The 27717-nt window shown below is 46.3% G+C and overlaps 1 protein-coding gene across 1 annotated transcript in view; it reads right to left on the minus strand.

Annotated features, from left to right (window-relative positions):
• Nucleotides 1-3829: 3829 nt before the first annotated feature.
• The window catches only part of DNAAF3 (dynein axonemal assembly factor 3), a 162605-nt gene continuing 138717 nt past the window's right edge, over nt 3830-27717 (minus strand). The window contains exons 10-12 of the mRNA XM_078655025.1: nt 21512-21626; nt 18524-18598; nt 3830-5653 (exon numbers count right to left, since the gene is read on the minus strand). Of these exons, the coding sequence (XP_078511151.1) occupies nt 5506-5653; nt 18524-18598; nt 21512-21626 (338 nt within the window). The 3' untranslated portion in view covers nt 3830-5505. The remainder of the gene's footprint in view (nt 5654-18523; nt 18599-21511; nt 21627-27717) is intronic.

Below are 27717 nucleotides of genomic sequence, written 5' to 3' on the forward strand. Positions count from 1 at the left end.
GGACTGTAGGCCCAAAGATCTTTCTGTCGCTCTGCTGTCCTTGAACCTTTCCAACGCAGCATCAGCCTTCTTTCCCAATAAACCTGACCCATCAAAGGGCAAATCCATCAAGGCAGCCTGGACATCCGCAGAGAATTCGGGGGGCTTCAGCCATGCTGCTCTTCTTGTGGCTACTAAAGATCCCATCACTCTTGCCACCGAGTCAGCAGTGTCCAACCCACTCTGAATGACCTGCCGTGCAGCAGCTTGAGTGACAGCAATCACTTCTTGAAAGTCTTTCCTATCCACCTCAGGAATCTTTGGAACCAGCTGTTTGACAGAATCCATCAAAGCATGGATATAGCGTCCAATGAGACAAGTAGCATTTGTTGATTTGAGTGCCATACTTGCAGAGGAAAAGACTTTTTTTGCGGCTTGGTCCTGCTTCTTCGACTCCTTATCCCCAGGAACCTGAGGAAAACCACCCGCAGATCTTTTCGAGCAAGCAGCCTGCACAACCAAGCTCTCTGGTAAAGGGTGCGAAGACAAAAAGTCCGGGTCACCAGGTGCCACCCTATACCTTCTTGCAACAACCCTTGAAACAGCAGGTGATGTAAGTGGTCTTTTCCACACTTCTGATATTAGCTCCGCCAAAGCATCATTGAAAGGGAGCATGGGCTCCACAACAGAAGATGGCGAATGAAGGACCTCCGTCAGAATGTTCGATTTGAACTCTGCAGTAGGAAGAGTTATGTTCAACAAATCCGCTGCCTTCCTTATAACTACGTGATAAGGAGTCACATCCTTAGAGGGGTGTCAGAAACAGAGGCCAATTCCCAATCAGGAGACAGCTCAAGACCACTAGCCTCCCTTAGATCGTCGAAAAGATCCTCCGAATCCTGCAGCTCACCCTCTTCCATTTCTGCATCACGGTACCTCTGCTCTTCCAGAAGTCTCTGGGCTTCACGCCTCAACCTCTCTTTCGGAAATGACGTCGACGGATCCTGAACCGACTCCGACGGAGAAGGAGCCGACGTCGAAATTGAAGCCGGAGGGCCAGACCGTTGTTCACGATGTCAATTCGGATTCGGCATGGGCGTCGAGGGCATCGGCGTCGAAGGTCTTGGCGTCGAAGGTCTTAGCGTCGAAGACTTAGGAAAAGCACCCGCAGATCTTTTTCAGCAGGCAGCCTGCACAACCAAGCTCTCTGGTAAAGGGTGCGAAGACAAAAAGTACGGGTCACCAGGAGCCACCCTAAACCTTCTCGCAACAACCCTTGAAACAGCAGGTGATGTAAGTGGTCTTTTCCACACTTCTGATATTGGCTCCGCCAAAGCATCATTGAAAGGGAGCATGGGCTCCACAACAGAAGATGGCGAATGAAGGACCTCCGTCAGAATGTTCGATTTGAACTCTGCAGTAGGAAGAGTTATGTTCAGCAAATCCGCCGCCTTCCTTATAACTACGTGATAAGGAGTCACATCCTTAGAAGGGGTGTCAGAAACAGAGGCCAATTCCCAATCAGGAGACAGCTAAAGACCACTAGCCTCCCTTAGATCGTCGAAAAGATCCTCCGAATCCTGCAGCTCGCCCTCTTCCATTTCGGCATCACGGTACCTCTGCTCTTCCAGAAGTCTCTGGGCTTCACGCCTCAACCTCTCCTTCAGGAATGACGTTGACGGATCCTGAACCGACTCCGACGGAGCCGACGTCGAAATTGAAGCCGGAGGGCCAGACCGTTGTTCACGATGTCGGTTCGGGTTCAGATTCGGCATTGGCGTCGAGGGCATCGGCGTCGAAGGTCTTGGCGTCGGCGCCAAAAAATGCCAAGGCGGCGTCGGAGCCGGCATGAATGGCATGTAAGGCGCAGGAGCATATGCCTGGGGAATACCCAGATTGAATGTCAATGGACCCGTGGGACCGACCGGTGCACCAGAGGGGTACATAGCTCTAGAATACACTCCATACATTGCATTCAAAAACTGAGTAGGGTCCTGACCTGGAGCCGGAAAAGCAGGATAAGAGCTCACAGGCTGCTCTCGAGAATCCGGAGTCTTCTCAACCTCGACCTCTACCTCAGGTTGTGCACCGGGGTCGACGAACCCTCTGGCAAAGGAGCCTCTTCTACTTCATCCTCTTCTTCTCCTTCATCTTCCCGGACTGGAGAATGAGATGAAGCCGGAGAAGGATTCGACACCGGCTTAGGTGAATGAACCGGCGAATCCGCAGGTAAAGCCTCACCCTCGGAGTCTTGAACTTCTGGAGTCTGAGACACCACATCCTTGTGAAGCGACTTCACCTGCGACTTCGGTCTCCAGTCCGAGTCCTTTCCAGAATTACGTCGAGACTCGTGTCTTCTCTTCTTGTGCTTCTTTTTAGATGACTTAGAAGCATGACCTGAAGACGACCTCGAGTGCGACCTCGAACGAGACCTCGACCGTCGAGTCCAAGACCTCAAACTCTTCCTGTCCTTCTTGTTCTTCAACTTGGCAACAAGGAGCTTTGCTTCCCTCTCACGAAGAGCCTTGGGATTCATTTTCTTACAAGAAGAACAGCCCTGGACGTCATGATCTGAGCTCAAACACCATACGCAGTCCTCGTTCTGGTCCGTTATCGACATCATCTTACCGCATTTACCACACGGCTTAAACTCATTTTTTTCGAAGACATGCCGATTTAGAAGAACAAGAAACACTCTAACAACGAAAAGTCACAAAGTATCGCTCAAGCTACAGAGAATCCCTCGGAACCGTTAGCGTCGACGACGTGGAAAAAAGGGAACTGATGTCATCACGCCGACGTAGGCCTAATAAGGAGTCAGTGACGTCAGTCGGAGTTGCGCGCGATGCCGTGCTCCTATGACGTCGTCCACGCCGGCGTGCTACAAAATAATTTTCCGAACGTTGCTGACGCAGGGGGATATTCACAAGGTGAGGAATCCACTGGCAGATGTATCCATCAGAAAGTCATCGTCTAAAAAGATGTCAACTTCAAACGATAACATGTAGAAAATGGGAACATTTGTGCACAGGCCTATTTACTTCACAACAGTATGGCTCTAAGGATAGCTCCACCCCAACATTTGTAGTCTTAGCCCCTCTCCTCCGCAGAAGTTCTTGTCTGGTTGCACCTGTGAGCTACGGCATCACGTCGCAGAAGTATGAGTATACAGAATAGATGATTGTGATAGTCAGAGACCTTGGTTATATGAGAGCGGCCAGTTTCAATAAAACACAAAGCATAGAAAACACATTTCAGATGACCCTGAAGGCGTGCGCGAGACATCTGAAGTGCCATACCCTGTGAAATGGCAGTGATCATTCTCACACCACACAAAATAAAGTGAAATTACACAGATTATTGGCAGAAAAAGTATCCATTTGTTTTAAGTGCTGAACAGAAGTATAGAGGAAAAAGGAATTACAGAAAAAACGAAAGCAACATTAAAAACCATAAGTAACACCACACAGGGTGGCATGCTCTCCGTGCCACTGATGGCATCATGTTACCAATCTTGAGATGCCATTTAACTCACAAATGCGTTCTGGAAGTCGTAGACTTACTTTACAACTGTTGACATTAGGTTATTTGGTCACCTACCTACGTGGCAAAACAGTGCTTATTACATGATAACATGCAACCATGCCTTGTAGCATGTGCGGTCCTTGTCAACAAAAGGGCGGTTAACCCTAGCCACAAACCGACTCCAACAGTCTGGTGCCTGCGGCCTCCACAGGCTCTTCAAGATGGCGGCAGGTTCAACGTATGACAGATGTGCTGGCCTACATGGAAAGTTCGAGACTTCCCGGCAGGCTGTTGCAATTAATAAGCGCATGAATAAACAAATAAATAAAATCTAATCCAGTTTATTAAACTCCAGAGCTACAAAAGTGTAAATACATAAATACATTCCTAACGAATCCCCGGTGGCAGTCGCAGAATGCAAATGTATGAGATGCATATTAATATTTGGTTGAAAAGAAAACCGGATCAGTGTTTCAGAGGCATCCTTGAATTATGGGTTTGCAGCTCCGTTCAGTTAAAAAAGAAGACAGGAGTTAGGGAGAGAAGGGTCAGCAGAGACAGGAGGGGGATGACAACTGGGTATGAACTTAGGGGTGCAGTGGTGGGGGGAGGGGCAATCTTCAACGGACTGCCCACTTCTTTTAACCGTCCCCTCCCACTCTTTGCATGCAAAGATCTTTTAAAAAAAAATATATATATATTCATTACTAAGAGAGACTGTATTGAACACACTCTGTTTTCCAATACGTATACTTTGATTTTATGAACTGATTAACAATTTAACTCAATTTAATAAAAGTTAACATTTTCACATTATTCCCATGGCAGTCAATACCTTTCTTGCTCATTCTTCTTTTTCCAAGTCTTCCATTCCCACTAATTCCATTCCCTCTTCAATCTTCATATATAAACATGGAACATATATTTCGCATTGTAAACAGAATTGCATCCTGACGCTCCAGAATAGGTATTAATGCATCCCAACTGACCAGAACTCATTAATTGAACTCATGAATTATAAAATGCCCTGCCGGTAGTCTCCCACAGCAGTCTCGAGACACATTACTGAGGTGGACGCTGAACTGACTGACTGAGCTATTTTAGCAGGTTTTGCTTATTTTCTTCTCATTGACCCACTTTTTATATTTTTTCTTTTTTTCCCTTCCTGTTCCTCTCTTTCTGTAAACCAATAAAAAAATAAACTAAAAATAAGCAGGCAGAGGTTTGGCAGCAGAAGTAAAGAACGTCCACACATCACTGGACATATGCCAAAAACGGTACACCGCACAACAACCTCTGGATGAAATACTACAGAACTCTTATGACCTCAAACGAAGACCGATAAATAAAAAACCTGCTATAAGAGCACTCTGTGACCACTATAAACCCGATTCACAACGGCATTGTGTGCACCTAAGGTGAACGTAGTGTTGTATGTCCCTGTTTCGACAGCCACTGCAACTTCATGGCTAAAACGTGGGTCATTACTTCGCCCAGGAGAGAAGGGGAGTGGCTTCACCAACTTTCCACGTTTCCCTGTTTTTTTTTATGTATTAAATTAATTTACCTTTACCCTATTTTATAATTACCCCTTAGCCCTAACTTATTAATATTATTTAGCTTTAATAATGTAATGTCCCACGATGTAGATGTGTTGATGTAGGTCCTTAGGAAGTAGTAGCCTTATTTAGTGGGGCTACAAAGTGCGTACGTCAAAGCATTTGCGCTGGAAAGATCCAATCCCTGGTTTGGTGGAAATCTATTACAATGGGAGCTCAGAGGTGCGTTTCTGGGTGAGTGGGCTTCCACTCACACGTTAATGGGCATTCAGCAAATATTTGTGGGTAGTTTCCCACTTGAACAAGTCTTGGAAAACAGGTAAGCTCACCTCCAGAGAACTTGAAAATAAGAGAGCAGTCTGCTTAGAAACTGGAAGCATTATAGTTCTCATGATGAATGTTCCATAAGTCACCCTATCTTTCATGTCCTTATGCTTATGCATCACTGCTCATCCTGTAGCTCGAAGCGGGCAAAGGCATCTTTCTCACAGTCCACTGTCCCAAAAGGGGTGAACCCTGCTTCTTTCGCGAGTTCTGTGACCCGGACCACAAAGTTGCTGATCTGCTCCTTGCGAAGGTCCACCATGTACCTGGAGGATTGAGAAAGAGAATGAGACTGCTTAAGACCATTCATACACCTTCCCTAAAAAAACACCCAAAACCAAGATACCCAGCTCCACATACAGCCTTGGTGCTGATGAAACTACATCAACAGAAAAGTGATTTCAGGATCATGTCCAAACCGGCAGAAAGAAAAGTTACTAACCCCTAACAGTAGCTTCGCACTTTCAAATGGTGATAACTTCGGGTGCTTTACACATTTCACCCATCCCAAAGTTGAACTGAAACGTGCATTTTGCTTAATTCTCAGAGGTTATCATTGAATGCATCATCAATAATGGATGTGTGTGTAATGAGACCCCAGAATGGTGTCGACCAGTATTCCAGTGCCTCGTCTTTAGACTTGTCACTGCATGAGAAACCTCATTCACGAGGCCTCTAATCACGGGGAGACAGGTGTTTCACATGTGAAAGGAGACTGCCTTCAAACTGATCCACTACTGTTACAGAGAGCAACTGTTTTCCTTTTTGCAGGACGAATTGTTATAGATTTGCATGCTTTGCATAGAGTAGACGAAGGTGCATGCTTTATGTAAGAGCAGAGCAAATGTAATGTATGAGTACAGTAGTTTGTATACAATGGCTTTACGGATATATAATGTAGAAATTACTATGTGCACGTATATGTCATCACGCTGGGGTTACAATGGCAAAGCCAAAGGGCACTAGCTATTGTATTTACCAATGCTGGTTGCCACTGGGGGCATGGATTTGTGATGACTTTTCATGAGAGCATTTGAATTTGAGAGACTCTACCACCTGTTATGAAATGAGCACTAGATCTTCCCAGAGCACAATCTGTGTGTCAGCATTACTGGAGTACCCCTGGGGAGAGGGGTTGGCCTAACGGCTAAGGTGCTCGACCTCGGACCTGGGGAACTTGGTTCGAGTCTCGGTAACGACGCCATTCTGGGCAAATCACTTAATCTCCCCGTGCCTAAAATGAAAGTGTGTCCTCATGTAATGTAACTGGTTCTATGTAAAGCGCTCTGATAACTGATTCGGTTCGGTTCTAGTTCGCGCTATATAAAACTCTGCAACAACAACAACAACCTCATATACTGTGAGGTTGGAAGCTAGAAAAGTGCATGATGGCATAAGGCACTTCCCTATCTGTTGGAGATTGTGATGGCTGGTAGCCACTGTCTTCAAGTTCAAGTTCATAAATTTATATAGCGCACTACTCACCCAGAGGGTCTCAATGCGCTTGAGGGAGGGGGGTACTTTACTTATCGAATATCCAAGTTTTTAGTTGTTTTCTGAAGGAGAGGTGGTTCTGTGTAAGGCGGAGGTAGGTGGGGAGAGAATTCCAGGTCTTGGCCGCTAAGTAGGAGAAGGATCTTCCCCCCATGGTGGATCTTTGGATTCGTGGAATTACGGTGAGGGCTTGATTGGACGAACGTAGTTGGCGGATGGGGGTGTAAAAGGACAGGCGCGTGTTGAGGTATTCGGGTCCTAGGTCGTAGAGGGCTTTGTGTGCGTGGGTGAGGAGACGGAACGTTATTCTCTTGTTGACGGGGAGCCAGTGGAGGTCTTTCAGGTGACCGGAAATGTGAGCTTGGCGGGGAATGTCTAGGATGAGTCTGGCTGAGGAGTTTTGGATGTGTTGGAGTTTTTTCTGTAGTTTGGCTGTGGTTCCGGCATAAAGGGTGTTTCCGTAGTCCAGTCGGCTTGTGACCAGTGCATGGGTGACCGTCTTTCTTGTTTCGGTGGGGATCCAACGGAAGATTTTTTTGAGCATACGTAGGATGTTGAAGCATGAAGATGAGACGGCGTTGACTTGTCTGGTCATCGAGAGGGAGGAGTCCAGGATGTAGCCCAGGTTGCGTGCGTGGTCCGTTGGTATGGGTGCGTTTCCCAGGGCCGGTGGCCACCACGAGTCGTCCCAGGCGGAGGGGGTTGATCCTAAGATGAGGACTTCCGTTTTGTCCGAGTTCAGTTTTAAACGGTTGTGTTGGCGCGCGATGGATGCGAGGGGACTCATGTATACGTTGAAGAGGGTGGGACTGAGTGATGATCCTTGTGGTACGCTGCAGATGACTTCGGTGGCCTCTGAACTAAAAGGGGGGAGGCAGACTCTCTGGGTTCTTCCGGCGAGGAACGAGATGATCCAGTCCAATGCTTTTCCTTGTATTCCGACGTTGCTGAGGCGTTGTATAAGGGTGCTATGACAAACTGTGTCGAAGGCTGCGGAGAGGTCAAGTAGGATGAGGGCGGCTGTTTCTCCGTTGTCCAGTAGAGTACGAATGTCGTCTGTTGCTGCGATGAGGGCGGTCTCGGTGCTGTGTTTGGCTCGGAAGCCGGACTGTGAAGGGTCGAGGGATTTGTTGGATTCGAGGAAGGTGGCGAGCTGACTGTTGACGGCTTTCTCAATGACTTTGGCAGGGAATGGGAGGAGCGAGATGGGGCGGTAGTTCTTAAGTTCAGTGGGGTCTGCTGTGTGTTTCTTCAGGAGGGCGCTGAGTTCGGCATGTTTCCAGCTTTCCGGGAAGGTCGCGGAGTTGAGGGAGCAGTTGTTGACGTCTCGGAGATGGGGTGCGATAATGGAGTCTGCTTTGTTGAAAATGTGGTGGGGACATGGGTCGGTTGGCGATCCTGAGTGGATGGAGTTCATCAGGCGGATGGTGTCTTCAGTGGTGATTGGGTTCCAGGCGCAGAGGTTGTTGGAGGGGGGTTTAAGTTCGGAGGTGGGTGGGGTGGGCTGATCTCCAAAGCTGTTATGTATGTCAGCGATTTTGTTGTGGAAGAACGAGGCTAGAGAGTCGCAGAGGTCTTGGGAGGGAGTGATGTCGTTGGTGCCGGCGGTGGGGTTGGTAAACTCTTTGACGATGTTGAATAGTTCCTTGCTGTTGTGGGCGTTGTTGTCAAGTCGATCCTTGAATGCTGATTTCTTGGTGGATCGGATCAGTTGGTGGTGTTTGCAGGTGGCGTTCTTGAAGGTGGCCAGGTTGTCAGTCGTTGGGTTTTTTCGCCAGGCTTTCTCGAGGGTGCGACAGATCTTCTTGGATTTCTTAAGGTCATCATTGAACCAGGGGGGTTTTTGCTACCTTGCTTGATTCGATGGTTTTTCAAGGGTGCTAATTCGTTAGCGCTGTGGGTGATCCATTGTGTGAGGTTGGTGGCTGCTTGGTTTGGGTCCGAAGATTTGGCAGGAGGGTTATGGTGAAGTGATGTGAAGAGCTGGTCGGTGGTAATTTTGTTCCAGTTTCTGCGGGGGATTGGTTGTGGATGGTTGTGGGTCGTAGTCTTTTTGTAGTTGAAGTGAACGCAGCTGTGGTCCGTCCAATGGAGAGCTGTGGTGTGATTGAAGGAGATGTGTTTGCTGGAGGTGAAGATTGGGTCGAGCGTGTGCCCGGCATAGTGGGTGGGGGTGTCAACAAGTTGTTTGAGTCCGAGATTGGCGAGGTTGTCCAGAAGGGTGGTGGTGTTGCTGTCGTTGTTCTTTTCCAGGTGGAAGTTGAGGTCTCCCAGTAGAATGTAGTCCTCAGAGGGGAGGGCGTGTGGGCTGATGAAGTCGGTGATGTCTTCGCTGAATTGTGTGCGGGGTCCTGGTGGCCTGTAGATGATGGTGCCTCTGAGTGGGGTCTTGGGGTCGGTGTGGATCTGGAAGTGAAGGTGTTCGGTGGCTGCGAGGTTATCGTCGGCACTGGTCGTGATGCGGATGGTGTTCTTATGGACGATGGCGATGCCTCCTCCTGTTTGGTTGATGCGGTCCTTTCGGATGATCTTGTAGCCGTCCGGGATGGCTATGGCGATGTCGGGCGTTGAGGAGGCGTTCATCCATGTTTCTGTAAGAAAGGCGACGTCCGGCGATGTGGTGTTGAGTAGGTTCCAAAGTTCAATGGGGTGTCTGTGGACCGAGCGGGTGTTGAGCAGGATGCACTTCAGGTGGTTAGTGTCGGAGCTCTGTTTGGAGTTTGTGGATTTGGTGTGGGTCCTGATGCAATCGAATTTGCAGGAGTGGCAGGTGAAGGGTCCATGGGTGCGAAGGAGAAGGAGGCCAATCTTGCCTCTGTGGGAACTGCCCAAGGGCCTACAAGGATTCACAGAAAGGATTTACCTGTGTTGGTATGAGATGTGTTCATTTTAAATCCCATATTTTGCAATAATTGTACCATCAGGACCGTGTAGTTCTGCCTTTTCTGAGAGGCATGCCCTCTGACCAGCTGGCAGTGTAAGTAAAGATTCACATGCATGCAGGACTGGCACTTCCATAGGCGAGGAATGTGAAAACAGAGAATGCAAAAACATCTTTTGTACAAATATGTTCTTTTGATTTTGAAGCTTGTGAAGTTATGTAACTGTGCATACAGGTCCACAGTGCAGAGTGCATTAGGGTCTTTGGAAGGAAATCATGTGTGGTTTATACTTGCGGTGATGAGTTATAAGCATTGTTAGCGTGAAAGCCTTTCTGCCATGTCTGAAGAGTTGTTGTTCTTCATGTTGTACTTGTCAACAGTGTTTCACCCCTAATGGTGCCTTCTCTATTCTACAGATGGTGATCTTCCAAGGTACACCGAAGTGGCTGTTTTCGGTGGCCACGCCCAAGAGCCCTTCTCATTTTTAGTAGCACTATGGGTTTAAAAAGTTCGTTGTCACAGCCGTCTGTAGCCTCCTCTTCATGGCATTTAGGTTAAGCCGTCTTGGCCTTGAGTTCAGCACAAGATGCCACATTGAGTAGCAGATGCCAAGGTAGGCTCTGGTCACACACTCTTAGATCTATGGAAACGATCAGTTACACAGGCAGGACAACATTTAGGGTCTCCAAATTTAGAGTTGTCTGCCAGCCCAGCAGACATCTCATAACACTAGCAGGAATCACCGTCAAGGCAGTTCCTTTCAATGTATTAAAGGTTTGAATGACAGTACTGGTACTGTCCATCAACTTTTAACATGTTTTTGTATTTTCAAAAACCAAACCCTAGAGGCATTTTGTTTTTAAAAATACAAAAACGAATGATCCCAAACATCACCATGTGTGCAGTATCCCATAATGTGGGGGTCATTTTGCATTTCTCAAAGCAAAATGACCTGGTGGTTAAGGGCAGTGAAAACTGCCCATTCAACCACCCACTCTAAATCAGGTGGGCTGTTATATTGCCAACCTCCAGACGGCCCTTACTCTACGGGCCAACAGAGGAGTATGTCAGCGACAGACGGACTGATCTGTGAATTAGGTGGGTGGACCTTCAGTTTGATGGAGAGGGTACCCTGTTGCAACATTTTATTGAAAGGATGCAAGGGGGGCAAATTAGCTTTTCAATAGGTTATATCATTATATAGATTTACATACATTTGGTTATCACCGAGATTCTAATGGTGCTAATTGTTAATAGTAAACAAACAGAACCTCCAACAGAACACAGACACTCTGGTCTGCGACAAAACTGAATTGACTGACACGACGTGGGGAAACCCAGTACAAACACTTGGACATGAACTTTCAAACTATTGCTGTGCCTTTACTTACGCTGGCCCGTCTCTACTGAATATCTGAAGATAGCGTGAAATATTGAAATATATTCATCTGAATTATGCTTTTACAGGACTTCGGAATGGCAATACTCGGAGGAATTGAAGAACTGTGGCAGTAATCTGGCGTGCTTTACTGTGTTCTACAACCATTGATATTACTTTACAGTGCCCTGAAGAAGCCCTTGTAGGGTGAAATGCGTTGGCTGGCTGCGCCCGAATGATATATACGAATTTGAAATAAAGAATCTCCTGTTCACATTGGGGACTGTGGAATGAAACCATTGAAATTTAGACTCTTAATTTGTGATCATATTGCCTCTCATCTTGTTGTTATGGGTGTGAGGGTTACCTGATCCCAGCAGCGCTGTGAGGCCATATTAATGGCAATATAGTGCTATACAAATGTCCGATAAAATAAGATAACATTACATCACGTGTCAAGGGGTAGTCATTGGAATTAGGAGTATATTTTTCTGAGTATTCATTCAGATTCAGAGTAAACAGTTGAGTTTACATTCAGTAGAGGATTATGTTGTATTAAGCTGGGTTAGGAGTGGGAGGTCCTCATTACAAGACTGAAAATTTGGTGCAAGGCTACTAAGATTCCGACAATCACAAGTTTTCTCCCTGGAATGCAAAATAACATAAGTAACCCAAGTTACCAGGTCATTTTTCGTGTGGTTTTCCCCCTAATATGATGAGAGAACGGCAGGCTTTGTCTGCGGGTACATGTGGGTTGGGGTGTTGAGATAAGTGGGTCAGGGTGGGTTTGTGCCTGTCCTGGGGGAGCACGGTCTGCTCCATCAAGTACTGCTACAAGGGTCGGATGAGTGCCTGGCTGGGATGCTGCACATAGCCCACTGCCCCTACAGCTGCAAAGACAGGCCTACAGTCTCTGGGAATGGAAATATAGTTTGGAGTTTGCAGACCCGATAAATCCGAGCCCTGACAGACTAAATTGTGGCTGGTAAAATTTCACTTGAGTGATTGCTATGGGCATGGCGACTGGAATTATGCAGCTGTGGCATTTTTTCCATAATTATGGATGTGCCCCATTTGGCACATAATCCACCATCTACTGTATAATCTGCCAATTTTAACAAAAACATAGTTGTTTCTAGGTCAAATGGATCAAAAGTTACTAATACCGTGGCGGCAAGCGTCCCTGTGTAGTGAAAACCCCTTTGCAAAGGTTGACTGGTCATCTTTCAACTGCTTATTGCTGTATTTGTGAGTTGAATTATTAGGAGCAGGGTGAAATCTTTGCCCACACAGTATTACCATGTGTAAAAATGTCAAAATAACGAAGTAATGCTATCACAAAACGTGCCACAGTATGCCACATAATTTGCCTTTTCTTGCCGCATAATTTAGTCAACACTGACACATAAATTGGCCTTCCCCTGCCGCCCAATTCCAGTGACCCGGACTATGGGTGAAATTCCTCAACTCCCAATGAGAGCCCAAAGGTTTTGTGAGTCGGGATTTGAAGATTCTCCATAAAAACCCTATGGGAAAAAAAAAATTAACGATATAAAGACGGTGCATTGTTCAAAGTAGTGGAGGTCATTGTGGATTTAGATTTTACACATCACTATTGTCGATGCTCACAAGAAGTATTAAAGTAAAGAAAATACCGTTTCCCTCCAACCACTAGATGGCAGAAGTACACAAAGAACGGGAATCTATATTGGTCCATGCTTCAAAACTAAATAATCCTTATTTCGTAGCGCTCTACATAGTAAGGATCTCTATAAGGTTCTATTGAGGCAGTCATTTCACCACAACTATATGGGCTAACGGTAGCGACATTGTTCGTTCCTTAACGCACCACGGCATCACAAGAAGGACGGCAAACGAGACTGCATAATGTGAGGAACACTGACTGAAAACAAACATCAACAGCGCTCTACAAAGATGAAGGCATCCGTTCTTTAGACAGATCAGCTGTCACGTTAAATCACAAACCAGTCCACAGAAACTGTCAACACCAACATTGCTGTTATCAAAGCTACCCTGGCAAACCTCTCAATGATTTGAAAACCGACCACAATAGGATGTGTACAACCCTCTCTGGTACCTTAAGGGCATAGCTGCTAATCCAAGTGAACAACAGACTACGGAAGAATAAACAAGCATCTGGCAAAGTCAACAGGTTGGGTTTGCTTGTATTACTCAAAGTAGGCACAAGACGGCGCCGTTGTACAAGGTATTTCAAACTATGAAGCCGAAAGTAACAATCGCCGCTTCACCAGCGACATATGCACTGCAAACTGCCATGGGCCTGGTAGTATAGAATGCATTAGCTTTACGCGGTAACAGTTACAGATGTCTTTAACCAGGTGACAAAAATAAAGTTACTCTTTGAGATGGAATTACCTATAATTAAGCGCTTACTCCTGCGCGCGTACCTGTGAGTAATATGGGCGGAAAAAATCCTACTACAAGAGTACATTTAGCAAACTTTGGGGCATATTACCAACAAATAGCAATATTTATCGCTAAGTAGGGTTAGCGGCAATATCTTTATCGCCGCTCATCACCGGTTTTTATTGCTGAGATAACTTGCTATTAGCAAGGTTTATCTCAAAAGCGATAAAAATCAGGCGAAATGCGTGAATATCGCTTAGAATACAGCGATATTCACGCATCAGCGACGAAATGCTCTTAGCTATGTTATCCACCTCCCATTGGATAACATGGCTAAGAACTGGTCTGAGCAGGTGTTGGTTTTTGGCGATAGCGGGAATATTTCCATCGCTACGCCTGCCTTTCTAATAGGCGATAGCGACGTTAGCGACTGCTTTCAGTCGCTAAGGGGTTGGGTACGCCCACTTTGCATGTCATTAGCGATAAATAACGCTGACATGCAAAGTGGGCCCCAAACCGTTCACTATCGCCTAAAAGCTGTCGCTAACATCAATTAGCGACAGCTTGCTAATAGAGCGATAGAATTATCGCCGCTTAGCGGCCGAAAACGGCAGCTAAACCGGCGATAATTGCCTATTGGTAATATGCCCCTTTATTTCTTATCGCAACATGCATTCTTGCGTCCATTTCAGATGCAAGGAGGCACTTGAGCGTTAAGCAATAGCACTAAACGCAGAATTACTCTTCTCGCTTAATTATTCATAATCTGGAGTAATTCTCAGGTAATTCTATGAGATAACGTGACACTGAATAACGCGAGTAAATATACATTGCTCAGGGAGTCACACACTTACTTTACTGCAGAGGCTGCACATATACTTCATTGCAGGAGCAGCACGCTGCTAATGACAAGGGGATCATATATTCACTTAGTTACTGATGCCTTTTATTTTGCTTCAGAGGCCACAGACTGACCTTGCTGACATAGTTTTTACTTCACCACAGAAGCCATGCACATATATTCTTGCAAGGGTTGCACACTTACTTTGCTGCAGGGATCACACCCATACTTTGCGTCAGGATTCCATCACTTACTTATCCGCAGGGATCACAGAATTACTATGCTACAGGTGTCACCCTACTTTGCTGCATAGGTCACACCACTTTGCTGCTGGGGTCTCACACTTTGCGACAGCGTTCGCACAGTAACTTTGCTGACTTGACTGAAGGGTGAGCGCACCTATTTTGCAGCAGGAATCTCACAATTACTTTCATGCATGTTTTGCATGATTAGAGGTCACACCTACTTTGCTGCAGGGTTCCCACATTTATATAGCTAAAGAGCTTGCACATTTATTATACTACCACGGTCACACAAGTACCTTGCTACAGGGTTTCCACTAAAATGTATGCAGGGGTCGCAGATTTAGTTTTTCTGAAGGGTGCTTCCGTACACTGCTCAAGTGTCTCACAACTACTTTGTGCATGGTTCCACGCTTAGGGCCATATGTATCATACTACCGTTTTGCGAATTCCAAATAGCGAATTTTAAGGAATCGCTATTTGGAATTCGCAAAATGGTATGTATGTACAAAATCGCTATTAAATAGCGATTCTTTACCATTCCTAATTTGCGATTAGCAAATTGCTAATCGCAAATTACCCATTCATTTCTATGGGCCAGGAGGCCCATAGGAATGAAGGTGCAATTTGCGATTAGCAATTAGCTAATCGCAAATTAGGAATTTCTTCAAGGGTGCAGGGGTGTCTCAAGACCACCCTGCTGCACCCCTGAAAAAGACATTTGGGGGCATATGGCGCACATACATGCCCTAAGGGCATGCATGGGCGTCATATGGCACCTTTTGTTTTTTGGAAAAAAGCTTTTTGAAAAGAATTTGCAAATTACCACCAACTAGAAGTTGGTGGTAATTTGCGAATCCTTAATGGCATTTTTTTGAATATTTTTTGTTTGATACATTGCATTTAAGGAATCGCAAAATTTGCGATTCCTTAAGTGCAATCGCAAAATAAGGAATTGCAAATTTTGCTATTCCTTATTTTGCATCAAACATGTTTGATACATACCATTTGTCAAATTAGCATTCGCAAAGGCCGAAATTCGCAGAATTTCGGCCTTTGCGAATGCTAATTAGCTTGATACATATGGCCCTTACTTTGCTGACTGGAACCCACAATTACTTTGGAGGAAGGGGTCACAAACTTACAATTGCTTTGTTGCAGTGGTCATAGGCTTACTTTGCTCAAGGCATTACAGAACTGTTTTGCACCAGGGGTCATACAATTACGTTTCTGCATACTTCTAAGACTTATTTTGCAGCAGGGGATGCACAATTACTTTGCTACATGGTTCCAACACTTTGCTGCAGAGAGTTGCACAAATAATTTGTTGCTGGGGACAAACACTTACTTTGCTGCAGGTGTCGTACAATTACTATGCTTAAAAGCAAAGGTGGGCGGAATTTACAGAGTTTTACTCTGTGGAATGCTGCAGAGTTACATAAAAACTGCACATTGCACTGCTCACACTGCAATTAAGTGCAGGTTGTGCGAACCTATGCGAATGGCACCATCTGGTGCGCAGAGCGCATGGCCATTCGAGTTGAATTAGCTGTCATTCAGGTAGAAAATCTACGAGAGCGGTAGCAAACCTACTTGAGCACGAGAGGCAGCCCTCTGACTGCAACTGCCGAGACCACCCGATTTAGAAAATCATGGTAGGGGACGCCAAATCACGCTTGCAAGCTCGCATTTCTGGAACCTGACAGGAAAAAAAAATCAGCCACATGGCAATTGGAGGAATTTAGCCAGAACTCCAAGTTACAAGAGTAATGTGAAGTCGCTAAATTCCACCAATTCCATGGGTGGACCCCTATTTAAAAGGCCACATACTTTGATGCAGGTGTTGCACAATTACTTTGCTGCAGGATTCACAGTTACTTTCTGTAGGGCTCACACAATTACTTTGCTGCAGGGGGGGCATACTTACTTTGCTGAAGACGTCACACACTTACTTTTCTGCATTAACTGCAGACCCTTTTTCCTTGAGGCGAAGCCTGCATTTTTGCCATACGTGTCACGCACTTCCTTTGTGCAGGGGCTGCAAACTTTCTTTTCTGTAGGACTTCCACACTTATTACTTACCTGCAGACTCCCACACTTACTTTGCTGGAGGGGTGGCACTCTTTCTTTTCTGCAGGGCTCACACACTTAGTTTGCTGGAAGTGAGGGAAGTTTTCTTTGCTGCAGGGCTCCCACACTTACTTTGCTACAGGGCTCCCACACTTACCTTTGCTGCAGGCTTTGTTTTCTGCCAGGCTACCACACTTACTTTGCAGCAGGGCCTGCAAGCTTTCTATTCTGCAGGACCCCACACGTATGTTGCTGCAGGTCTCATACACTTTGCTGCAGAGTCTGCAAGCTTTCTTTTCTGCAGGGCTCTCACACTTACTTTACTGCAGGTCTCCTACACTTACTTTGCCACAGAGGCGGCTAAACTAGGTTTTCTACAGGGCTCTCACACTTACTTACTGCAGGTTTCCCACACTTACTTTACTGCAGGTCTCCCACACCTCCTTTACTGCAGGTCTCCCACACTTGCTTTGCTGCAGGTCTCCCACACTTGCTTTGCTGCAGGTCTCCCACACCTCCTTTACTGCAGGTCTCCCACACTTGCTTTGGTGCAGGTCTCCCACACTTACTTTTCTGCTGGACTCTCACACTTACTTTATTGTAGGTCTCCCAAACCTACTTTACTGCAGGTCTTTCACACTAGCTTTGCGGCAGGTCTCCCACACTCACTTTTCTGCAGGGCTCTCACACTTACTTTACTGCAGGTCTCCCATACCTACTTTACTGCAGGTCTCCCACACTTGCTTTGCAAGTCTCCCACACATACTTTACTGCAGGTCTCCCACACCTCCTTTACTGCAGGTCTCACACACCACCTTTACTGCAGGTCTCACACACCTCCTTTACTGCAGGTCCCCCACACTTACTTTTCTGCTGGGCTCTCACACTTACTTTACTGCAGGTCTCCCAAACTTGCTTTGCTGCAGGTCTCCCACACTTACTTTTCTGCAGGGCTCTCACACTTACTTTACTGCAGGTCTCCCATACCTACTTTACTGCAGGTCTCCCACACTTGCTTTGCTGAAGGTCTCCCACACGTACTTTACTGCATGTCTCCCACACCTCCGTTACGGCAGGTCTCCCACATTTGCTTTGCTGAAAGTCTCCCACACATACTTTACTGCGGGTCACCCACACCTCCTTTACTGCAGGTCTCCCACACCTCCTTTACTGCAGGTCTCCCACACTTACTTTTCTGCAGGGCTCTCACACTTACTTTACTGCAGGTCTCCCACACCTCCTTTACGGCAGGTCTCCCACACTTGCTTTGTTGCAGGTCTCCCATACTTACTTTTCTGCAGGGCCCTCACACTTACTTTACTGCAGGTCTCCCACACTTGCTTTGCTGCAGGTCTCCCACACTTACTTTTCTGCAGGTCTCCCACACTTACTTTACTGAAGGTCTCCCACACTTGCTTTGCTGCAGGTCTCCCGCACTTGCTTTGCTGCAGGTCTCCCACACTTGCTTTGCTGCAGGTCTCCCACACTTGCTTTGCTGCAGGTCTCCCACACTTGCTTTGCTGCAGGTCTCCCACACTTGCTTTGCTGCAGGTCTCCCACACTTGCTTTGCTGCAGGTCTCCCACACTTGTTTTACTGCAGGTCTCTCACACTTACTTTTCTGCAGGTCTCCCACACTTACTTTACTGCAGGTCTCCCACACTTGCTTTGCTGCAGGTCTCCCACACTTGCTTTGCTGCAGGTCTCCCACGCTTGCTTTGCTGCAGGTCTCCCACACTTGTTTTGCTGCAGATCTCCCACACTTACTTTTCTGCAGGGCTCTCACACTTACTTTACTGCAGGTCTCCCACACGTACTTTGGTTCAGAGCCTGTATACTTACTTTGTCTGTTCCACTAGCAGGGTGGCCTTTGGAGCACAGATGAGCTTCAGCTCAGGTGTCAGCAGGTGAACCATGCTGGGGGGGAAGCAGAGAAAGATCATAAGAGAGCCTTGCTGCCCACTCCCTCATTGCATTACAGAGCATCCCTTCCCTTCAGCACACCACCAAACTAAACACAGGCACCTCTGCACAGCTCAACAATGGCCTGAGAAGGTTAACATTGCCCCACGCACGCTCTTATGCAGCTCTGATAATGAGATTCAACCCTGACCTCAGTGAGCCAATAAAGCCACCAAATGCCATGGAGATGTGCTAATGCACCTCAATCCTCACCTGCTGTGCCCTTCCCAGCCAAGCACAAACCCCTCTGTACAGCTCAATTCTGACCTGACTTGGTCAGTAAAGCCACACACAGCACTGTGCAGCTCTGCTAAAGAAATGAACTACTGACCTCAGTGAGTCAATATTGCCCCACATACCCATTGAGATGTGACAAGGCAACTAAGTCCTCAGCTGCTCTGACAATGTATCTCCATCTTGACCTGCAGTACATGTGCCTCTATAGAGCACTGTCAGGGAAACCCAGTCCTGGGCCTAGAAGGCCAATGCCGCTGCATCAAGCCAACTTAACGCCACTCTGCCGGCCAACATACTATGTTGCTCCTCACTTTCCTTTCAGTAAGTCAGTACAATCGGCTACACCTACACTGCTTGGGTAGGCAGGTCTGAATTGGAAGAGTCATGTACCGTACAGATGATGCACCTCAATCATAAATCTGCCTGTCGAATACTGTGCCATAGCCGTATAGAGTCATGCTGGATTTCTGTGCTGTCCCTGACACATTTGCTTCCCCAAAGTACCTCTAGTCTGATCATGGAAGCTCTAGTACTCGGAGCTCCACACCTGCTTCTGCTGAGGCATCTCCATCCTACCGACCAATATCTCCAATGTTTAGATCTGTGCATTTGACGCTCAGTCCGAAGCACCTACCGGCCTTCCTCAATGGATGCCTTGGAGACCTCAGCTGTCGACTCAATCTCCGAAAACCAAATTCGATACACAAAGGGAGTGCTTAGGAAGTCCAAAGAAATGCATTTTAAAGTTCAGAATTCATTTGATGCTAAACGTTTCTTCAAATGCTTGTCACGTAAAATACGATCCAGTTAAGTATCCAGTATGGCGAGAGTCATGTTACATGTATGCTTCAAGCAAAACAATTATTTATTCTTTTTTCACATCCAACAGCATCCCAGCCAACGTTTTTTGTCCACAACATTATCATTTGCTATAAAAAAATATACATTTATGGACAAATATAAGAAAGAAATACAAAAGATAACATCACAGTACATGCGGCTCACCATCGTGCATATACAGATTTACACAAATTGCTTTAGAAAAACATATTATGACTTCCTACACCAACAAAAAACACACAAAACATTATTTAATATACACATCTAAAACATATGATCTAGTACTTAGAATAACTCTACATTGATAGGATTTCACACAGTTCAACATCACTCTTATTGCGCAGAATATACATTGCTTGCATTTCATAACATGTGAAACTGAAGTACCCACATGTTTACCTTAAACCATGTATAGTTTGTAATTATTATATAACCCTTTAGTTGGCTAAAATGTATTACATGCTTAGCATAGATTGTTGCAAACATTTGTTATATTTTATAAAAAACTTTAGCATACTTTTTCTCAATTAAAAACGCGTAAACACTGTAGAAAGAACTAACATTACTTCTCAAATTCTTAAATCACTTAGATTAATTTATAACCAAGTATAAAAATACCTGGAAAAACATCTTCCTGAACCATAACTTATTCAACTAGTACCCAACATATCGCACCCATACTCACTTTTATTCAGTTTGTTTGGTGATTCCTCATCAATAGTGTGCGCCAAATAAGCAGCACACCCACAACTAGTTTTATTAATTGGGACAAGGATCTGAATACATGCCTTGATATTATTCTGTTTTCATAGGCCCCACTGGGAATAAGGGACCTCTACTTTTTTGATTGCCTGGTCATAATTAATCTAAGCGATTTAAGAATAGGAGAAGCAATGTTAGTTCTTTCTACATTTTTTACGCTTTTTTAATCGAAAGAAGGCATGATAAATTTTAATAAATTATAATATAATGTAACTTTTTACAGCAATCTATGTTAGGAATGTAATATATTTTTTAACCAGTTAAAGAGTTATGTAATGATTACACATCAAACATGTTTGAAGGTAAAGGTATGCGTACTTCAGTTTCACAGTTTACAAAATACGGGCAATGTATATATAAAGCTCAATAAGAGTGATGATGGACTGAGTACAATCCTATTTATGTGGAGTTACTGTAAGTACTAGATCATATGTGTTAGGTGATGCATATTCAATGATGTTATATGTTTTTGTATGTTTTTTGTTGATGTGGGGAATCATAGTATGTTTTACTAAAGAAATGTATGTAAATCTGTATGGGCATGATGGTAAACCGTATGTACAGTGATGTTATCTTTAGTTTTTCTTTCTTATATTTGCACATAAATGTATAGTTTATTCGCTTTCAGCCCTGATGATGTCCTATGTTGGGGATAAAACGCGTTGCCTAGGATGCTGTTGGATGTTACAAAAAGAAGAAATTTTTTTTTGATTGAAACATTATACCATGGCTCCCGCTTTATTGGAGGGTTGAGTGCTGCATTCATATACTTTGAGTACTAACACCTGTGCGGCTGATTGTTGGTCAATACTGCTCTCTCAAGTAGCATTTGATGTGAACTCAATCTCTCAATATTACTTCAACTCTCCATATTCATACATTCTCTGATCTCTCCTCATTCAACCAATCTTGGGCAAGTACTTGTCTGGAAAAGTCTCTTGGGGATCAAGACAGCAGAGCTAGCTCTCGGCTGGATGTCACTAAAGAATATCCACACAAATACTAGAGAGAGGTAGGGGCGATGCTTACCTGCAGGAAAAGGAGACGAGGTTGAAGAGTTTCTGGTACTTGCTCTTGTGGTGGAGATCCTTCACACAAGCCAGTGGCAGGAAGTGGATGCTCACATTTTTTGGACAGATGGAATCTATAGGAAATGGAGGGAAGAAATTCAAAGTGTGTTACTGACATGGAAGCTCTGCTCCTCAAAGGTATGCACACCCTGTGCTAAGACTCAGATATGGGGATATGTTAATGACAAAAAAGTGGCCATCTTGAAGGTGTAAAGACCATACTTTGGCTCTGGTGCAGGGATATGTAAATGACAAAGACGTAACTGTCTCATAGGTGCACAGACACGGTACTTAGGCCCTGGTACAGGGATATGTTAATGACAAACGACTACCAGCCTCAAAGGTGAACAGATATAGTGCTTAGGTTCTGGTAAGAGGATGATATGTTAATGACAAAGAGGTACCTGCCTCAAAGGAATGCAGGCAACTAACTGAGGCTCTGACATGCGGATGGTATGCTGCTAACACAGAAGCATCTCTACCCAACGGTGTGTAGACATACTGAATAAGGCTCTGCTATTAGGGAATGGCTTGTTGTGAACAGAGACGCTCCCGGGTTTCAATAATGCGACACAATGAACCATTAGGCTCTCTTACTCAGAATGCTGGCTTACTGACACAGAAGCTCTCTGCGTATTTCGTGTGAAGATAGACTATATCAGGTCTGGTCTTAGAAATGGTTTGTTAGAGATGAACAAGTTACTTACCTTCGGTAACGCTTTTTCTGGTAGATACAATATCTGCCTGTGGATTCCTCACCTTGTGAATATCCCCTTGCGTCAGCAACATTCGGAAATTCTTTTCGTAGCTTCGCGCCGACGTGGACTTGGACGTCATAGAGGCACGGCATCGCTTGTGACTCCGCTGACGTCACTGACGCCTATAATAGGCCCACGCCGGCGTGATGACATCAGTTCCGCCCTTTTTTCCGTGCCTTCGAGGCACACGGACGGACCAATGACAGTAGACATATACCCAGTATACACAGTACAGATATCAAGGTAACACACACAGTGTGAAGCAAATGCAATAAAACATTTGAAATAAACAACTCCTTGACAATAAAACAAATACATTATAGAAACTCTGGAGTAGAAGAGTGGACAACGGGGAGGCGGGTGGGTCAGTGAGGAATCCACAGGCAGATATTGTATCTACCATCGTGCAGCGGGGGCGCCTACACAGCGCCGGAGTCACGCCAGAGTCCAGCCCGTCTGCGCCCGTCAGCGTCCCGGAGGCGGACGGGGCTGGACGGCTTCCGGGGGCCGGTCTTGTGGTTGGTATTATTACGGCCATTGTTGTTTTTAACTTTTTAAATATGCTGACCTATTCTTCAGCTGAGCTTTTCGCTCTACGTCTCCCTCGAGGAAAATGCTCTCATATTTTCCCTGGTGGTAGGAAACTAAGGAAAGGCTGTCCGTCATGTGCGTGGCGCTTCCCGGCCGTAGTTGAAACCGGGCATGACAATACACCTGTCTCTTTTCAATGTCTCCTCCTCAATACCAGGTCCGTAAATCGCCACTCCATTAATATTTGGAATTTGTTGTATAATTCCAACATCACGTGTTTGTTTTTGACCGAGACCTGGTTGGGCGATTGCTCCGCACCAGACCTGGCAAATGCCATCCCCCCGAATTATATCATCTTTAGGAGGGATAGAACATCGGGCAGAGGTGGTGGAGTTGCTCTTATTGTGGAAAAGAGTATCCCCTGCTCTACCTTTCCGGTGGAGAATATGCAGGGATGTGAAGCCCTTGGTTTCACCTTACACCTCTCCCCTCTCCAGGCCTGTACTGGGATACTTGTATATAGAACCCCTGGATCAACAGGACCTTTCTTTGACGAACTGCAAGAAGCACTTGCAGTCCCTTGTCTTAGGTCTGATCATTGCATTCTTCTTGGAGATCTTAATGTCCATATGGACAACAGCTGCGATCCCGACGCTACAAAACTTATCGATATCACGGCTCCGTTAGGGTTATCTCCCTTTGTGAAAGGCCCTACACACAATAAAGGTCATACCTTAGACCAGGTATTTTCAACGAGACCCATTTCTGTCTGTGCCATACAGCCAGTACTCTGGTCGGATCATTTTTTAATCTCCTTTTCTTTGCCTGTCATTGCCCTTGTTCAGGAGAGAGAAATTGCGGCCACGCGGACTTCACGCCCGTTCCATCTGCTCTCTGGGGACATGCTGTCTGAGGCTCTCATCTCCTTTCCTTGCCCCCTTTTGGGAAGTCTGGAGGAGAATCTTGTTCTCCTACATAAATGGCTTTTAGCAAGATTTGAGACTTTAATCCCCCAAAAAAGATCTAAATTAGGAGAGCGCAGGGCGTCAGCCCCATGGTTCTCCCCTCAGTTGAGGATACAACGTCAGGAGTGTAAAAGGGCTGAGAGGGCCTGGAGGCGGGCTTACGACCCAATTGAGAAACTGAAATTTCGGGCAGCAATTAAAGCCTATCATCATTCTATTTGGGACGAAAAAAAGGCCTATTTTGAGCATCGCATTGATGAGGCTGATAATGTCTGCAAAGAAATTTTCAAAGTGGTCCAGGATTTTATCTCTCCTGCTGTCTGTACCCCTAACCACACTCATACGGACGCGTGGATACAACAACTTGCCACCTTCTTTGTCAGTAAGATCACAGCCATCCAGGCCTCTCGTTCTAGTGCGCAATCGGATTTGAGCCATCTAACGCTACCATGTTCTGTGGAAGACCACGGCCCTTTCCTCTCTGTATTCCCTCCCATGGATCTTAATACATCTTTGGAGCTTTTGTCCGGCTTGAAATCCGGCTCTCCTCTTGATCCATGTCCGGCTAAATGTTTGGGGAAAGTGGCATCCGCCATTAACATCTTGGTGAACCCCCTGCTGAATACATCTTTGTCGACAGGGGAGGTGCCTCAGGCCTGGAAGCGGGCCATGATTCTACCACTGCTCAAAAAACCCACCTTGGACCCCCTCATACATGCCAATTACAGGCCAATCTCCCTTCTCCCTGCTCTGGCAAAAGTGGCCGAGCGTTATGTGCACAGGACAATTTCCAGGTTCATCGAAGGAAACGACCTGTTGCACACCTCGCAGTCCGGCTTCCGCGCTAATTTTAGCACGGAGTCGGCTCTGCTGGAGGTCACTGATGCCATCAGGGAAGTACTCGATTTGGGGGGAAAGGCCGTGTTAGTCATGCTTGACTTGTCGGCGGCTTTCGACACCGTTCCTCATGATGTCCTCCTTGTAAGACTCTGGGAGTGTGGCCTTCGAGGAACGGTGTGGAACTGGCTAAAATCATTTCTGGCCGACCGCCGACAAACGATCTGGGCGCCTCCTTTTTTCGCTGATATGGCTCCGCTAGAGGTGGGAGTCCCGCAGGGCTTCATTCTCAGCCCTATGCTGTTTAACATCTTTATGGCTCCTCTGGCGGAAGTCGCGGAATCTTTCGGCGCCCAGATCGTGTCTTATGCCGATGACACCCAACTCCTGTTCACATGTGACAGGGGTGGGTCATTTGATGGCACAAAGATCAGGGATTGCCTTGGTGCGGTGTTTGAGTGGTTCAGAGGTCATGGCTTAAAATGCAACTCTGATAAGTCAGAGTTGCTCTTTTTCGGTTGCGCTCTGGAACATGACTGGAAATCTTGGTGGCCACAGGATATGTTTCCCCCTGACAAGGTCGCTGTTAAGGCCAAGAATTTGGGAGTGATAGTAGATTGTGATTTATCTTTTGGACCTCACATCCTGTCCATTGTTGGGAAATGCTTCGGCATCTTACGGATGTTGAGGAAATTTCTTCCTCTACTATCACTCAACCACAGGAAAGCAGTCGTTCAGGCACTAATCGGGTCGCGACTGGATTACGCAAACGCTCTTTTTTTGGGTCTACCGAAATATCTTATGACCCGTTTGCAAGTTGTCCAGAATTCGGCAGCCCGTTCCATCTTTGGACTCCCGAGGAGAGCTGGTGCCACTGCCCTACTGAACACCCTTCATTGGCTACCTATCTCCAAGCGAATCCTTTTTAAATGCCTGACTGTGGCCTTTAAGGCCTTACATGGTATTGGCCCCAAATATATTGGGAAACGTCTCTCCCGGTATGTGCCAAGCAGGACTCTCAGATCATCTGGTCTGTCTTTGCTTACTGTCCCTGCAATTCGTCGTGCACGATTGGGAGGTCGATCTTTTCGCTACCTGACACCCAAGGCATGGAACGAATTACCATTGTCCCTGAGATCGGCCCCCTGTCTTCTTACTTTCAGAAAGGATTTGAAGACATGGCTTTTTAGGAAATAGTCTTTTTATTTCTGCTCTTTTCTGTTGTGTGGTTGCTTTCTATGCTGTCTTTCTTTGCCAAAGCGCCGGGATGCTCCTCTGGAGTCGCCGTGCGCTATAAAAGAAATAAAGTAACATAACATAACATACCAGAAAAAGCGTTACCGAAGGTAAGTAACTTGTTCTTCTGATAGATACATCTGCCGTGTGGATTCCTCACCTTGTGAATAGAGTCCCACAGCAATCCCCACTCCCGGAGGAGGGTGTCCACTCTTCTAGACCAGGAAATCCTGGAGAACAGAGCGAGCAAAGTGACCGTCCCTCCTCACCTCGGAATCCAAGCAGTAATGCTTCGCGAAAGTGTGGAGGGAAGACCAAGTTGCCGCCCTACAAATATCCTCTACAGGAACATCTCTAGCCAATGCTGAGGTTGAAGACTTAGCTCTAGTAGAATGAGCCCTTATACCCTCTGGTGGTTCCTTACCGGCCAAAGAGTAGCAGATCTTTATACAGAGGACGATCCATCTTGATAAAGTTATTTTATGGACCGCTCTTCCTCTCTTGCAGCCAGCAAAGCCAATGAAGAGCTGGTCATCCAACCGACAGTCTTTAGTTCTGTCCAAGTAAAAAGACACCGCCCTCTTGGGGTCCAGACGGTGCAATCTCTCCTCCTCCTTGGAAGGGTGTGGGGGAGGATAAAAGGTAGGAAGAGTAACAGATTGACCAAGGTGGAAAGGAGTTACCACCTTAGGCAGAAAAGCAGCCCTGGTCCTAAGAACCATTCGATCAGCATGAATGGACAAGAAAGGGGGCTTGGAACTAAGAGCTTGAAGCTCACTTACCCTCCTTGCCGAGGTTATCGCAACGAGGAAAACTGTCTTAAGAGTCAAAAGCCTCATAGGACAATTGTGAAGAGGCTCAAAGGGAGCACCCATCAGAAAGGTCAAAACAAGATTTAAGTCCCACTGAGGCACAACAAAAGGAGTAGGAGGGAACTTATTCGTGAGGCCCTTCAAAAACCTTAAAACCACAGGAGATTTAAAAAGAGAAGGCTGGTCAGGCAAGCAGAGAAATGCCGACAGCGCTGAAAGATAGCCCTTCACTGTGGCAACAGCAAGCCCCTGTTGCGCCAGAGAAAGGGCAAACTGGAGAACATCAGACAAATGGGCCCTCAAAGGGTCTATAGATTTCTCTCCACACCAAGTGACAAATTTAGACCACCTATAAGAATAGATGGACTTAGTGTAGTCACGCCTGGCTGACAAGATGACATCCACCACATCAGGCGGGAGAGAAAAAGAACTCAGGTTGCCCCGTTCAATCTCCAGGCATGAAGGTGTAAGGTCTGGAGGTGGGGGTGTAGAACCTGCCCCTCCATCTGGGAGAGGAGATCTGCCCTGTAAGGGAGACGGAGCGGCGGGTGAGAGGAGAGGTGGAGAAGGTCTGAGTACCACACCCTTCTTGGCCAATCCGGGGCAATCAATATAACTTGGGCCCGGTCTTGGCGAATTTTCCTCAGAACCCGAGGAATCAAGGGTATGGGAGGAAACACGTAAAGGAGTTGCGAGCTCCAACTCAACTGAAACGCGTCCCCCAAGGCTCCTTGCATCGGATACTGGAGACTGCAGAATAACGGGCAGTGAGCATTCTCTTGAGTGGCAAAAAGGTCCACCTGAGGAGTTCCCACGTCCGAAAGACGTGACGAACTACCTCCGGATGAAGCCTCCACTCGTGGTCGGCAGAGAACTGCCGACTGAGACTGTCTGCACGAACGTTCTGAACTCCGGCCAGATGATTTGCCATCAGACAAATCTGATGGTCCTGAACCCAGGACCAGAGACGCAGAGCCTCTCTGCAGAGACACTGCGACCCCACTCCTCCCTGCTTGTTGATGTACC

Source organism: Lissotriton helveticus, chromosome 7 (genome assembly GCF_964261635.1).
Source record: "Lissotriton helveticus chromosome 7, aLisHel1.1, whole genome shotgun sequence".
Taxonomy (NCBI): Eukaryota; Metazoa; Chordata; class Amphibia; order Caudata; family Salamandridae; genus Lissotriton; species Lissotriton helveticus.